Here is a 13376-nt window from a genome sequence, read left to right as displayed (position 1 = left end):
TAATTTCTTCAAAGATTTATTTTACAGCAATGTACACCACGGCTCGGGATTTACAGAAGGATTAGGCTGCATATACAAAAGAAAGAATCTAAGGTCTTTGGCCAATCCTGGGTCTACAGAGCAGTGCTGTGTCCACGTACGCGACCAGAATTGTTCTGCAGGACAAAGCAAAGACCTCAGCACACTTAGAACAGAAAAGCACAACCATGTCAAAAGTGAACATGTCAGTTACAGCAGAGACGCTGCTGCCTAACAAACCAAAAGGTAACTTTGCTGTGCGTTAAGGCGGCTCAGTTACATACAAATGTAATAGATTCTGTTGCTTAAAAAAATATTTTTCTGCTCACTTGCTATGGAAAAACAAATCCGTGGGCCGATTCAGCCAAATTATGTTTTCTTTTCTATGGTTATTTCTGTATTCAAAAAAAAATATTCTTATCAGACCGGACCTTGACTATGGAGAAACTATGAAGCTTTTACTGCAGGCAAGACTAATTAGTGTGTACAAAAAAAAAGTATTTTCATAACACAGGGTGGTGATATTCACTTTACAAGATGTTAAGGCATTGTACACAACCCTGCCATTTTTCCCCCATGTTACTCAGTTCTCTGAAATGCTTGATCTAGAGTAATAGTAAAAACAAAACAAAAAGTTACACGCTATTGCACTTTGGTAAAATGATACTAGATTCTACTGATATTTGGCCTGGGTTCATCATGGATATTTATGGCTTTGTCACATTGCCAGCATTAAATATGTACAAGAAGTCACATTAAAAGGAACCTTTAAAAACTCAAGAGTTACTCCTGAATTAATACTGTTGGAGCTCTAGTGCCTATTAATTACAGCAGACATTACAATAAACTGTGCATTGATATTCCAAGACCTTACAGCTATCATCATTTGAATTTTGAATTCAGTCTGTACTTAATCTGTACAAAAATAGCAGACAAAATTCCTAGCAGGGAATACAGAACATAAATGTGTGCTTGTTACTGTATTACGTTTTGAAAACATCACACATGAATAAAAGGAAATATTAAAAGGATCCCTGAATGATTATCCTAGCTAGCTCTTTACTCACTATCCCTCAAGCTCTGGGTCCTTCAGCTCTCCAGCTAGAACAGGCTTCAATTAGTTAAAAAGAAACACATTTCCAACATTCTTCTAATTCAAATGAGAAATCGCAAACTGGCTGATTGATAAATGTTTGTAAAAATCATCACCACCTCCGACACTGGTGTGGGGAATTACATGCAGTTCTCAAGTGGATAAAGTGAAGTTCACATGCATGACATTATGCATATATCCTTTTGCCAGCAGTTCTAAATAATTTAGTAAGTAGTGGACGTTTTGACCAAGGGTTTCTTTTAGATGACTGTTACAAGAGGTTTATAGGAATCGCACAGGCGACACCATCACTAAGTACAACAGTCCATCAGCCTCCAACTAAGCCCTCTTTAGGCAGTGTGAATGTCCAGCTGCTTCTGCTCTGTTGGAATTAACGGATGTGTTTAAAAACTGGATGACAGCTGTCTGCCTATGTTTTACAGGTATGTCAATCTGAAAGCCTCTACTGGGCAACACGCAGCTGCAAAGGGAACAAACGTTTAATGAATGAGAGCGCTGAGTAACTAAAGGGACCTATGGTAACTGATTAAAATCCTCGGCTTGTTTGGCACTGTGAAACACCACAGTGCACACGCCTTACTTAGTGAACGTCTTTAAAATTACTTTAACGAGTTGTTCACCTTCTCTCAAGCACAAAGCAGCAGGAATATGATCACAAGTTTTCTTCCAAAGACAAAAATCTCCTGAAGTGTTTAGAGTTTTGACTAATATACATGTTTCTTTCCCTTCTTCGCAATGCTCAGTGTACATACTGTAGTTATTTTACATTAATTGCTGTTATGCCACAAAGCCAGAGATCAAAGGGGACTAATTTCACCCACAATGCAATTTTTCCTTGAGACTGAGTGATAAATGAGTGTTATAAATAGCATGACGCAAGCAGCTGTTTTAAGGCTCAGCATTGGAGAAGTCAGACTTGACCATGACCCCGCTTCTTGTGAAGCATGAAGACTGCAGTTAGAATCACCAGCTCTTTGTTATGATGTGCCCATCCTATGGAACTGGCAACTCTTTCTTGGCATTGCGGAACACACCAGCTTCACCCGCAGGGCGAGAGAGAGGAACTGCTGGCTGGCTCCTCGACCTGCCCACCGATATACAGGCGGTTGAGCGCCGACGGGCAGTGACCCCTCGTTCTGTCACAGGGGTCCTTGCAGGCACCCGAGAAGTCACAGGGGTCGCAGTGTCACCGGAAAGCCAGGAGAGCTGGACTAACCCCAGTGCTGCTTCCAGGAATGCTGAGCCAATTGTACATCACTTATTACTGTCACAGGCTGCGGTTTTTGTTTTCTTTTAAAATAAAATCAAAGCCGTTATCCACTGTTTTATTGCGGACAGTTAAACGGAGTGAGTAAAAACGTCAGTTAAAATCCGACAAAAAAAGCATAGTTGCTTCATTCGGTATGCTCATTAGTTCAATACCAGTAACACTGGAAAACAACAAAAAAAAATTCAGGTGCTCACAAGCTTATTTGTAGCTCATTTAGTGGTGCTTCTATTTATGGGCCCATCCTTGCCTCAGTCTATACGATTATAAAAGAACAGACCCAATCCTTTCAAAAATCGAGAATACAGTTTGGATATCCCTGCATAAAGTGGCGATGGGTTTCACAGCATGATAAAGATTCATGGACAGATGTGCCCCCCCCCCTCCTCCTCCCACTGAGTTTTCAAAAGAACATCTAAAATTGTCAGAACCTCTAACTCTCCCTTCCCCACCCTGTAAGGTCTCTGATTCCTACCACTTCAAAAACCTTCACCCTCTACTCCAGGATCCCACTGGCATCATTCTTTCTTCTTTGTTTTGTCTTTGTTTTTCTGAAACTTTTGATGGACGACTTTGAGAGTTGTGAGGAAGTTTCCCAGGAAGAGGAGAAGAAATGTCAGGGCCAACATGGACACCTAGGAAAAAGAAATAAAATCGCTGCCCTGAGTCATATAAGACGCTGTCAGTGCAGAGGCTGTGGGTCTGAGTGTCATCTGTAACCCCAATGTGAGATTGAGCACAGGAAGCAAGCCATTACACAGAGGGCTGCAGGAGCCTGGAACAACCTGAGGAGTCATATTGTTGAAGCTCTTTAGACAAATCACCTAGAACAGGGATCTCCAACACTGGTTCTGGAGAGCCTCAATTCAACAGGTTCCATAGGTCACCATTACAGCACAAATTTCTACAGATGATGGTGCAACTCCATTGTGATCACTTGTTAAATTAAAAATTAAAAATAAAAGATCACTTAAGATTTAAGTCTAACTGTCATCTATAAGACTAACTGGACCAGGGCTCTTCAGGACCAGAGTGGGAGAACCCCAACCTAGAAGCACCCCAAAAACACCCAGACGCGCAGACTAGCCTCCTCTTGTTTACAAGCTTGATGTTCTTAAATCCGGAACCCAGGCGGGTTTGGTATGAAGACGTTACAAGAACAAAACTGCTTCAGCCAAGAAAAAGAAAAACCCTCATACTGTATAAGCAAAACAAGGAGTCACTGTCAGATAAGAACCCGGGTGTGATGTTAAAGGTGCTGATGCTGTTCAAATAAAAAGGCTACACTTACTTGCCATTCCTTGCACTTTTCGTGACTGGACAGACCAAAGAGTGTCACTGCGTTATAAAGCTGCCAGAACTGAAGGAGGAAAAAAAAATGTCAATCTCCTCTCACAACTCCAACAAACTGCAACAGCTCTCCAAGTCCGACGCCAGATGAAAGACAGATGAGACTAAAGTGGACGACGTGGGGTAGCCTGGGGGTGCTATAAAACAGGACATCACCCAGGTCCCTAAAATTAAAACAAGTCTGGGCTGACTCCCCACAAGCTGCAGTGAGTCTACTGTTTTCTGAAGTGAATTGCTCAAGTTGAGCTTTCTGTATTTACTGAGGACAGTATTCCCGTTATCCTTCACAAAACGATATCAGCCATGCTTAGGGAGATGACCCCCAATGTGAAATATTCAATCACTTCTACTGTGATCAGGCCTTAGATCATAGCGCACTGCTAGCTCTGCACAGCAAAGTCATCGAACTTTTCAGGGTTACAAAACACAACTTTGGAAATACTCCCCTACTGGACTGTGCAACCATTGGCCTGCGCCCTGCGTGCCACATAGAGATTATATTTAACGATAAACTTTGACAGGGGAATTACCACCTTATAACCAGACCTGATCAGATACAGTGCCTTGTAGAAATATTCAGAACCCTTTGAAAGTTGTAAAATCTTTCATATTACAAATAATACTCATTTATTTCCCCGTTAGTTTTTGACACGCTATAAGATATCTGCTGACAAATAATTTTGTCTTGGAAAAATGTTTTTGAGCATGAGCGTATTCAATAAGAATAAGTAAGAATACTGATAGGAAAAAAAGATGTGCAAGTAACTTTTGCAATCCATCAACATTTGACAACTAGAGGATCTGAACACTTTTGCAAGGCACTGTATAAGAAGCTAAGGAAGGCTGGAGCAGGTATTCAGATTGGAGACCTCTAGAGAAAACTGTGTGGATTGAGCAGGAGGTGGTGCTCTTCTCTGTACAGCACATTTTGCAATCCAATGTAACAGTATGATGACACCAGGAACATCCTTAGGATAAAAATTTAAAGTTTGGTCCCAAATACTTTGTCATTACACATCCCACGGCCCTGTCAGCAAGATGTACAGTACAACCTGGCCTCCCTCCAGCAACCCCTTATTTCAGCTGGTGCAGAGGTGTGTGAAGTGTCTCCCCCCCAGCCCCCCACACGACAAGCTGACTTACGTGGCCGAAGAAGAGGAAAGGGAGAAGAAAGGTGAGCCCCCTCCACATCCACGACTGAAAGCCCTCTGGAAAAAACACGCAGGTATGAAAAGAAATGTTGTGTCTCGTGAACATCTTCTAAGAGCTACACCATAAAATACATCTCCCAGAGCAAGCACAAACCCTTCTTAAGTCACTTCCGCCTCAAACCCCCTACAGCGTAAGAGGCATTTCAAACTAGCAAACTCTCCGAGCCTGTAGCTGCAGAAGGGTGCGGTTAGGACTCTGGGCCCGAACTGGGAAATTGTGGGTTCAGATCTCCGGGGGAACTCTGCTGTGTTAAAGCATTGAGACCCTCATTTGCTTTAGTCAATAGCCCAGCTGTATAAACGGGTACAAACATAAGACGCTTTTGATAAATGCATCAGCCTAATAAACACTTAGCTTAGGGTTTTAGGGATTGTTTTTCTTCTTAATGCCGAATTGTGGAAAATACTTATGTAAGGATTAAGCTTCGGTGTCAGTTCAAGATAGATACGACTGCCCCGCAAAGAGGACATTTTAAAAACAACCTAAACGAAAGCAGATGCACGTTTTGTATCCTTGTACAGACGATTTCATAAATAAAACATGGAAAAATAAGAATTTCTCTCGCCGTCTTCAAACCGAACCCCTCGAAAAAAAAACAACTTTGGGTAGAGTCACAGATCCTGATCTAGACATGCTCATATAAATGACACAAAGAAGGATGACTGATAATTCAGGTCTATGGAACCACCACCTGCACTGTGGAACCATGAGTAGAATCAGTCTCCTGTCCTTGCAACTTGATCTGTTTACTACAATCAAACTAACAGCTACGCTTCAGCGAGCCTTTGCCGATGATGAATACAGACCCACCGCAGTTCTTTGTCCATTAATATTGCATGCGTGTGTAGTACGCTTGAAAACAGAAACCTAGGAGGAAGAACAGCATGCGTGTGTCCTACTGCCCAGCAGCTGTAATTAATTTATAACTTCTTATCACTGACGTTTACCCCAACTTGGCAAGCCTATTTGTCTGATCAGAGCTCAGTAATAAATAAATACGAAACCAACACTACAGGGATGGTCCAGCAGTTTAGTCCACTTATACATTTATGACTCCATGATTCAAACCGCCCAAAGCGAAGAGTGAGGGTGTCTGTCTGATGATGGCCTTACCCACGGTGAGGTCAAGATGGTTTCTCTCTCCTAAAGCCCGTAGCCTGTACAGGCAGCCACTTTGGTAGTAATACTGCAGAAACTGTACAAAACCTGTGAAAGAGACGAGGGGCGAAGGTGCAGAAAGGCAAAAAAAAAAAAGGAAAATGGCTTAACAGCACATCTTGAAGTTGTCGGTACAATGCAAACAAACTTATGATAAACACTCGTGTTGAGTTGTGCAGGGAGGGACTTACTTTGATAAACTGAGAATGCCAGAAACTGGTTTCGAAACATCTGATACATCAAACCGTCTGGCCTTTGGAGATACGAGAAAGCAATCAATTGCTGGCTTGCTTTTAACCATTGGGTTTAATCTGCAGCACGTTAACTTAAATACAATGTACAAGTATTTGTTTTCTAGGGGGTTTCATTGGGCATTTACTGCTCAGGTACAAATTTCTGATGCATTTTAAAGCCGAAATAATACACAACCACATACAAAGTAATAAAACAAGGGTTTGTTTCATAGAGAATCTGTTGCAGGCAGCCATCACTTACCATGTTAACATAACCCCAGACAGAAATGTGGAAACATAGTGGTGGGAAACCCACCAGCCTTTTATTCTAGACAAAAGAAGAGGATCAGTCAAGAGCAGAAATGGATTCAAACACTGTAACTGCAGCAAACCTATTATGCTTAAAAATGGACTGTTCAAAACAGGTATCTGTCTAGCAGCAGGATCCTAATGTTAGTAAGCATTATGTGGTACAACTGAAAGGACAACTCGAGTCCACTGAGGACACTCAGAAGGCAATCATTCACAGCATGTGGAACAGAAAAGCTCTTCTTGAAGTGATTAGTGTGTAGCAATAACCTGCAGTCACCACAGAATTTCAGGGATTCCCAAAATACGAATGAGCCCACTTAAAAATACTGGAACTTGCACCCACATGGATCTCATTTTTTAAAAACGCGAAATATTCAACCAGTTTTAACTTTTGGAATTTGACTGTGAGACTATCGCACCGTTGTTGACCCTCTCCACAAGGTGAAATGATGCCGTTTTGCACATTACACTGCCCCACGAGCGGTCTGCATTACCTTGACCCGTTACTGATGAGAATGCTTTCCCTTATTGTCAACGTGCAGTAATACCAAACCAGCAGAAAGTTAAAGATCTCATCTGTCACCCTGCAAACAAAGAAAAACAAATAATAAAGACGCTTGAACAACACTCACTAGTCAAGATGCTTAAGGTACCTCCATCAAATGCACTGCATGCACTGGGGCTCTTTGCAAACAGCAAAGCACTGCTTGAGCAGGATGTGGAGTGTTATTCCACAGAGCTTTGAAATATTCACTGCCCAGTCTCGCTTCATTCTTCTAGCAGGATTCCCTTCTTCTCAGGTTGTGATGAAGATAACACTGTGCGAGACTGAAGTGCACACTACACTACTTTCATATGTGTTCGATAGCTCTAAGGACTGTTCCGTGCATACTGTACATCTGACCGGGGGTTCCTAAAATCTAGAATAGGTCACATGATGAAACAACTATATGATAAGCAGAAGCAATGTGAAAAAATCTGGTTTTGGCACCGTGGGAAATGGTTTTCTCCGTGTCAGCACTGTGTGTAAAGTATCAACCACTTAAATACAATATAACAACACATCAGCATATTACTAAGGATATCTGCAACATCAGGAGCATGATTATACTATTACTCAATCTCTGCCCTTGTGAAATATCACAAGAAATGTATGATAAGAGTTTCATGATTTTCTTCTCTTATCAAAATTCTCATTTCAAGAGGTTACCGATTGATTTTTAAACTGCAAAATCAGCAGGAGGACACTTTCTTAAATCCCTGGTCCTTCTTTCTTTCTACAGTCCCTTAAGATGGTGTGAAAGATTGCTGTGTGAAATAAATACAAAAAAATTTAGTACCAGAGAACTTACCTGCGGGGGAGAATTTTACTTTCAATTTGTTTGCACTCTGAAAAAAGAACTTTGCTTTGTTATACGTGTTTCTACATCCCTCTGCCATCAACTTGAATTTATTAAAAGGGGGAAAAAAACAAAAATTGAAGAATAAAAACCCTACAATAGTACACAACTGAGGTGGGAGGTGTTCTTCCAGGTGCTTTAATGCTGCAAACACACTGTTTCATTGGGAAAATTGTAGAGAACTCACCGGTAATTAAGCAGGAATCTACATGTTATGGCTCCCAGCAACAGGATTATTGTCATGTATAACTTGAACTTTTCATACTCATCTTTGTATGCAAATCTGAAAAAAAAACCAATATGAAAAGGACTGTATTGCAGTTGAATGCACAAATTATAAGTGTATTTCATGAAGTTACTTTGTCTATGTTGCAATTTTTGCCCACATAGAAAAGACTCATCTGACATCTGTAACAAAGGTACAATTCAATGAAAACCGTTTTAGCAATTGTTTTTCCAATTACTACTACAAAATAAAAAAGAACTTACTTTGCCTGATTGCTGAGCAGAGTTACATTCACATTTCCCAGGACCAAATTTAAATATAACCTGAAACACAACCCAACATTAAACATTAATCACCCAGGCAAAGAAAGAAAAAGCTCAGGCTTGGGAGTCACACTATACAACTAAGTAAATATAGAGGACATACTGGTATTTTAAAATATCTTAAGAGGCTGATAGGTGATGGGTTTGATTGGTTTATTCTTCTTTGCCAAAACCTGATGTCAGAGACATTTTCTGCATGGATATGCAAGAAAGCTGACATTTGTAATGAGACCGCACAAGTTGTCTTTAAACAAGGTTTCGTGGAAAACTTCTAACAAACATGGGCTAAATGACTATCTCTCATTTGTACCTGTTATTATGTTCTTAGCATCGCGACTTGTCTTAAACAAGTTATTAAAATTAACGTGTTGCTAGCTACAACTTTCTACATATTCAACAGTAACATTTTGCAGTTATGATCACTCCTTCATAATTGTACTACCAACTTCCCATTTAAGCATAATGTGTGATGCCCTGATCACAGCTACTTGTATGCACTCCACCCTCTGTGGACAGCTCAGCCTGTACCTTTCATCACTCTGGTTAACAAGGGAAACATGGATGGTATCACCATGAACTGAGCCACAGGCAAGACAATACTTACCCATTCTTCTTTGGCAAATAGGCTTCCATATCAAAGAAGACATTCTGCTTGTCTTTGATCTGGGTTTGGATCTCTGCTATCTGTACTATCTCTTTTGGATTACTTGACTGTGTACACCTGAAACGTAACATTAAACAATGCATTAATTGAGGCCCATTCTATTGGTCCTAAGTAGCTAATAAGGTTGGGCCTGGCCAGTAGTGGAGTGGGAGAGCTCTAAGGAAGACCAGTTGATGTGGCAAGTGGCGATGGGAGACAGGTAGGTGGCACTCTTCCCTCTGGAACAGAACTTCAAAACCAATGGTGCTGTATGGTGATGGAGGAGGGTGTTCCATAGGAGGTACTGTACCATCCTTCAGGTGGGGTGTTAAAGCCAAGCTCCCGTGGCACTATTCATAAGAGTATGAGTATTAACCCATGTGTGCTGGCTAAATTCCACTTGGGATGCACACAGTCTTGCCCATCTGAAGTTTATCCTTAATTCAACTGGTGAAGTAACCCGAGCAGCTGTGTAGTGAGGCTACTGGAGCACAATGGCTGTTGTGCATCACCCACCTCCTGTGGATGAAGCATTTTGCAGTGCTTTGGGTGAAAAAGAGCGATGGAAATGCAAAGAATAAACCTCATTACTACTTTCAAACAGCACTTAGATGTGTTTGTTTCAGTGACTGATTTCAGAAATAACCCTTTTTATGCTCCACGAGAGAGGGTTGTCAGATTTAACAGGCACGTATTGTACTTCACTGACGGAAGAACGGCTCTGGAGCTCCACCACTTTGGAATCGCTTCAGATAATTGAATCAGGAATGCTGTACACAAACTTGGATTGTGCAATGTATCATGCCTGTTGAAGAATCTCTCTGGCCACTGTTTTGTGCAGGCATGCTTACCTGTGTAGACTATACTTCAGATCATTCAGGCTCTTCCTCTGTTTGGTGATGGTATTGCTACATATCATCTGAATGTTGGTGAGTTCATCAAGTTTCTGTCTATATACTTTGTGCGTTTCCTGGAAAACACAACCGATATTCAGAGGTGCACCTAATTTACATCAAAAACATATATACTGTAAGTTGCTCTGATGTATTGCATTCTCACCCTTGTGGTTTTGACATCAAGATAAAACTTGTGCATGCTTCAAGCCAAGATGATAAATCAATGATGCAGACTGAAGTAACTTCTCAAAACAAAATGACAAATCATTTCCTTAATTAAAAATGATTCAGGTCATTCTGTTCTCACAAAGGAAAATGTAACTTCTTACAAAGCCTGGGGAAAATGTTAAAATCATTCCCAGAGTTCACATATACTGTGTAGAACATTAGAACTTTGCAAACCAATCAAGCGTGTTCATATCTGATTATTACACAATACTGTACTGATGGAGTCAGCTCATCTCATTAAATATTTCACTAGGGCAATGCAATTTCAGGTCTGCTGGAAGGATACTGTTTGATGAGATTAAAATTAGATAATAGCTTTGTGGCTGAAGCTGCAGGCTATAAAATTGTTTACTATATATTAAAACAAGTTACATGTTTTTATTGAAATTAAAAAGCACTTTTTTCTACATAGGACATTATGCATCCAACCTGTAGAAACCTCTGCATTAAACAGTTCTGCGGGGACAAGTACAGACTGGTGGGATCAAATTCTCTCACAGCATTTGTAATGAAGCCATTTCTAGCTCCAACAGCTTTGCCTCTCTCAACTTGTCCTCAAACAAAACGAAAACCACACGTGAACAGGCACGTTAAGGAATCAAATGTACAGTATTTATATCAAGAAAGAGGACCAAAAGAAGTGTAATCAAACACCTTCTTCTTGTAATTAAAAACTAACTTTGCAGGTAAGAGTTTAACTTGTGTTAGGCTTTGTTTAAACTCATATATTGATTTGTGCATGCACTGTTGACAGACAAACGCCCAATATATTCTGCCAAGCTGTCCTTGGCACTTAAAACACTCCACCTACTTTATTAAGAACAAATGAAAGCCCAACTATTGATAGGATCCTATGAACAACAGGTTACTAGTTATACTAGTTTCACCCCATTGTGACTGTCTGCAAAACGACCACGCACACTCACAAAGATTTCAACAGCGGTAAGAACAACAGCCCCTTACGGAAAACCGGTAGCGTATCAATAACTGTACTTGAAGTTAAAATCCTCACACAGGATCTTCCACGTCCCCTCGCCTGGCCATAAGCTTACGAATAGCGCCGCACACAGTCGGAAAGAGTAAGGGAACAAAAGACACCGCAAGCCGACATGACTCCTGAAATCGACCCGCTATCTACAAGGGCAGCACAACCCATGCACCCCAGCCAGCGGTGCATATACATAAACACCGATACAGCAGAAGGAGCATGGCTTGATTAAGTTGTGCCTGACAGTAACGGAGGTGGGCAACAGTCCCGTAGCTCTTTTGGCGAATCCCCCACCTGCAGCTGCTGAAATTCCTGCTCGATTTCTTCCCATTCTGCCAGGCACCGCTGCAGTGACATTGTAGCAAAGCCTCCTCACTCGCTCTCCCACCGACCACACACTGTCGCCGCCGCCACAGCTGCCCAGCACTCGGCTATCCCAGAGCCACCTCGCCGCCTCCCAGCGCGCAGGCGCGCCGCGGCGCCGCTCGGCGGCGTTCGTCGTGACGTCAGGGACACGCACCCCATCGGCGCAGGGACATGACGGGCCACCGGCGCCGTGGCAATCTGCGTTTCTGGTCACAAAATTGTGCTTTTGGGATCTGGCGAATCCCGAGCTCTGCTCACTTCCACTCCTCCCGAGCGGTGCAAGGTTAAGCAACGAATAATTAAAAAATAACAAATTTCAAGTAACTCCCCGCCTAATTAGACAGTTACAGAACGATTTGCAGCTGGATACATGTAAAGCACGTGATTTGTTTTCCCATTAAAGCTACATGGTATATGCTTTGTGAACAGAAGGATAGTTTTAAAACCGGTATTTGTATCGGCTGTTAGTTGAACACGCCTTTTTTCACGAATGAAGGGAATGCACTCGTTGTTGAAGCTGACAACAGGACTAGCACCATTATTCGTACGTTTCAGACTGTGAAAAAGCCTACAGTAATTACTTTTAAAGAAACGTAAACTTCGAGTATGCATTACTTATTAAATGCACCTAAAGTTGACAATTCTGCTAAAAGTAGACAATTCGAAAGGATGTATCTGGGTAATATGACTTGTTTGATCTTTACAGATATTTCATTTTAGATATGTCTTTGTAAATATAAGATTTCTTCCACTCGGTGGCAGTGCTACGACATTATGGATGCATTGAGATTGCAGCTACAGTATAATAACCAGGTATGACAATCTGTCATTTTATTGTTATAATTACCACTTCTAAGAACACTGCCAATTAACACATTTAAATATTGCAAGTATTAAAATAAGCGGCCAATATAAAACGTAAGAAGGTGCATTGCAGCGTGGAGGGGAGTCCCCATTACCTGTAAAGCGCTTTGAGTGGAGTTTCCAGAAAAGCGCTATATAAGTGTAAGCAATTATTATTATTATTATTATTATTATTATTATTATTATTATTACTTTGTGGAAGCTACTACTAAACCTATCAAACCACCATCAGTGCTATAATTATTTAGAATAATTACATTAAATCTGGTGTCTAATTCCACGCCTTTTAACTGGCTTATAAAACAACGCACATATTACAATAAAATAATATGTAGTAGTAAATCGCTAAATATAAGCAATTTGTAAATTGCTGAAATAAATATGCATACTTGACAAAATTAAATATAACTTAATTTTTTAACCAGTAGTTAATACTTGGAAATTACACGTAAAGTTTTCACATCGTTTCTTTTGGTTACCGGAGCACTTTGCGATCTACAGCTCGTAATAGAGACGTCAGTCACTTCTGCTGTTGGAGATAATGTTCTTATTTCACCACAGGAAATAAAGCGTTTAGAGACAACAGAGGTCAGGGAAAGGGCTTAATTTAACTGAGCCGTATGTACTGCTACAGTCCTGGCAGTACTTTACTGTGCTGTGCATTTTTTAAATTTGCATTTTCAAGAGTGTTGTGTGTTTCTAAGCGCGTACTAATAAAATGTTCTTCCATTCTTTTGAGTAAAGTGCATGCATTGTTTTTACTACACGAAATCCGCTG

At 40.9% G+C, this 13376-nt stretch overlaps 1 protein-coding gene across 1 annotated transcript; it reads right to left on the bottom strand.

Moving 5' to 3' along the window:
* tmem120b (transmembrane protein 120B) lies at positions 1-11868 on the bottom strand. The gene is made up of 12 exons (XM_088618022.1): positions 11663-11868; positions 10108-10226; positions 9218-9334; positions 8554-8613; positions 8252-8347; positions 7159-7248; positions 6615-6680; positions 6311-6372; positions 6075-6167; positions 4893-4957; positions 3691-3759; positions 1-3034 (listed from the first exon to the last, which is right to left on the bottom strand). The coding sequence occupies exons 1-12, from the start codon at positions 11723-11725 to the stop codon at positions 2918-2920; spliced, it is 1017 nt and encodes a 338-aa protein (XP_088474148.1). The 5' UTR covers positions 11726-11868; the 3' UTR covers positions 1-2917.
* Positions 11869-13376: the final 1508 nt, after the last annotated feature.

This window comes from Lepisosteus platostomus, chromosome 24 (assembly GCF_059453375.1).
Source record: "Lepisosteus platostomus isolate fLepPlt1 chromosome 24, fLepPlt1.hap1, whole genome shotgun sequence".
Lineage (NCBI taxonomy): Eukaryota > Metazoa > Chordata > Actinopteri > Semionotiformes > Lepisosteidae > Lepisosteus > Lepisosteus platostomus.
This window is presented reverse-complemented; position numbering and strand designations above follow the sequence as displayed.

Bases quoted from the DNA above. Each gene is read 5' to 3' on its own strand.
- tmem120b (XM_088618022.1), bottom strand. From the start codon at position 11,725: ATGTCACTGCAGCGGTGCCTGGCAGAATGGGAAGAAATCGAGCAGGAA. The intron at 6,373-6,614 runs GTAAGTGATGGC...GTATCTCCAAAG, and splicing joins TCTGGGGTTATGTTAACATG to GCCAGACGGTTTGATGTATC. The intron at 6,168-6,310 runs GTAAGTCCCTCC...TCTCTTTCACAG, and splicing joins GGCATTCTCAGTTTATCAAA to GTTTTGTACAGTTTCTGCAG.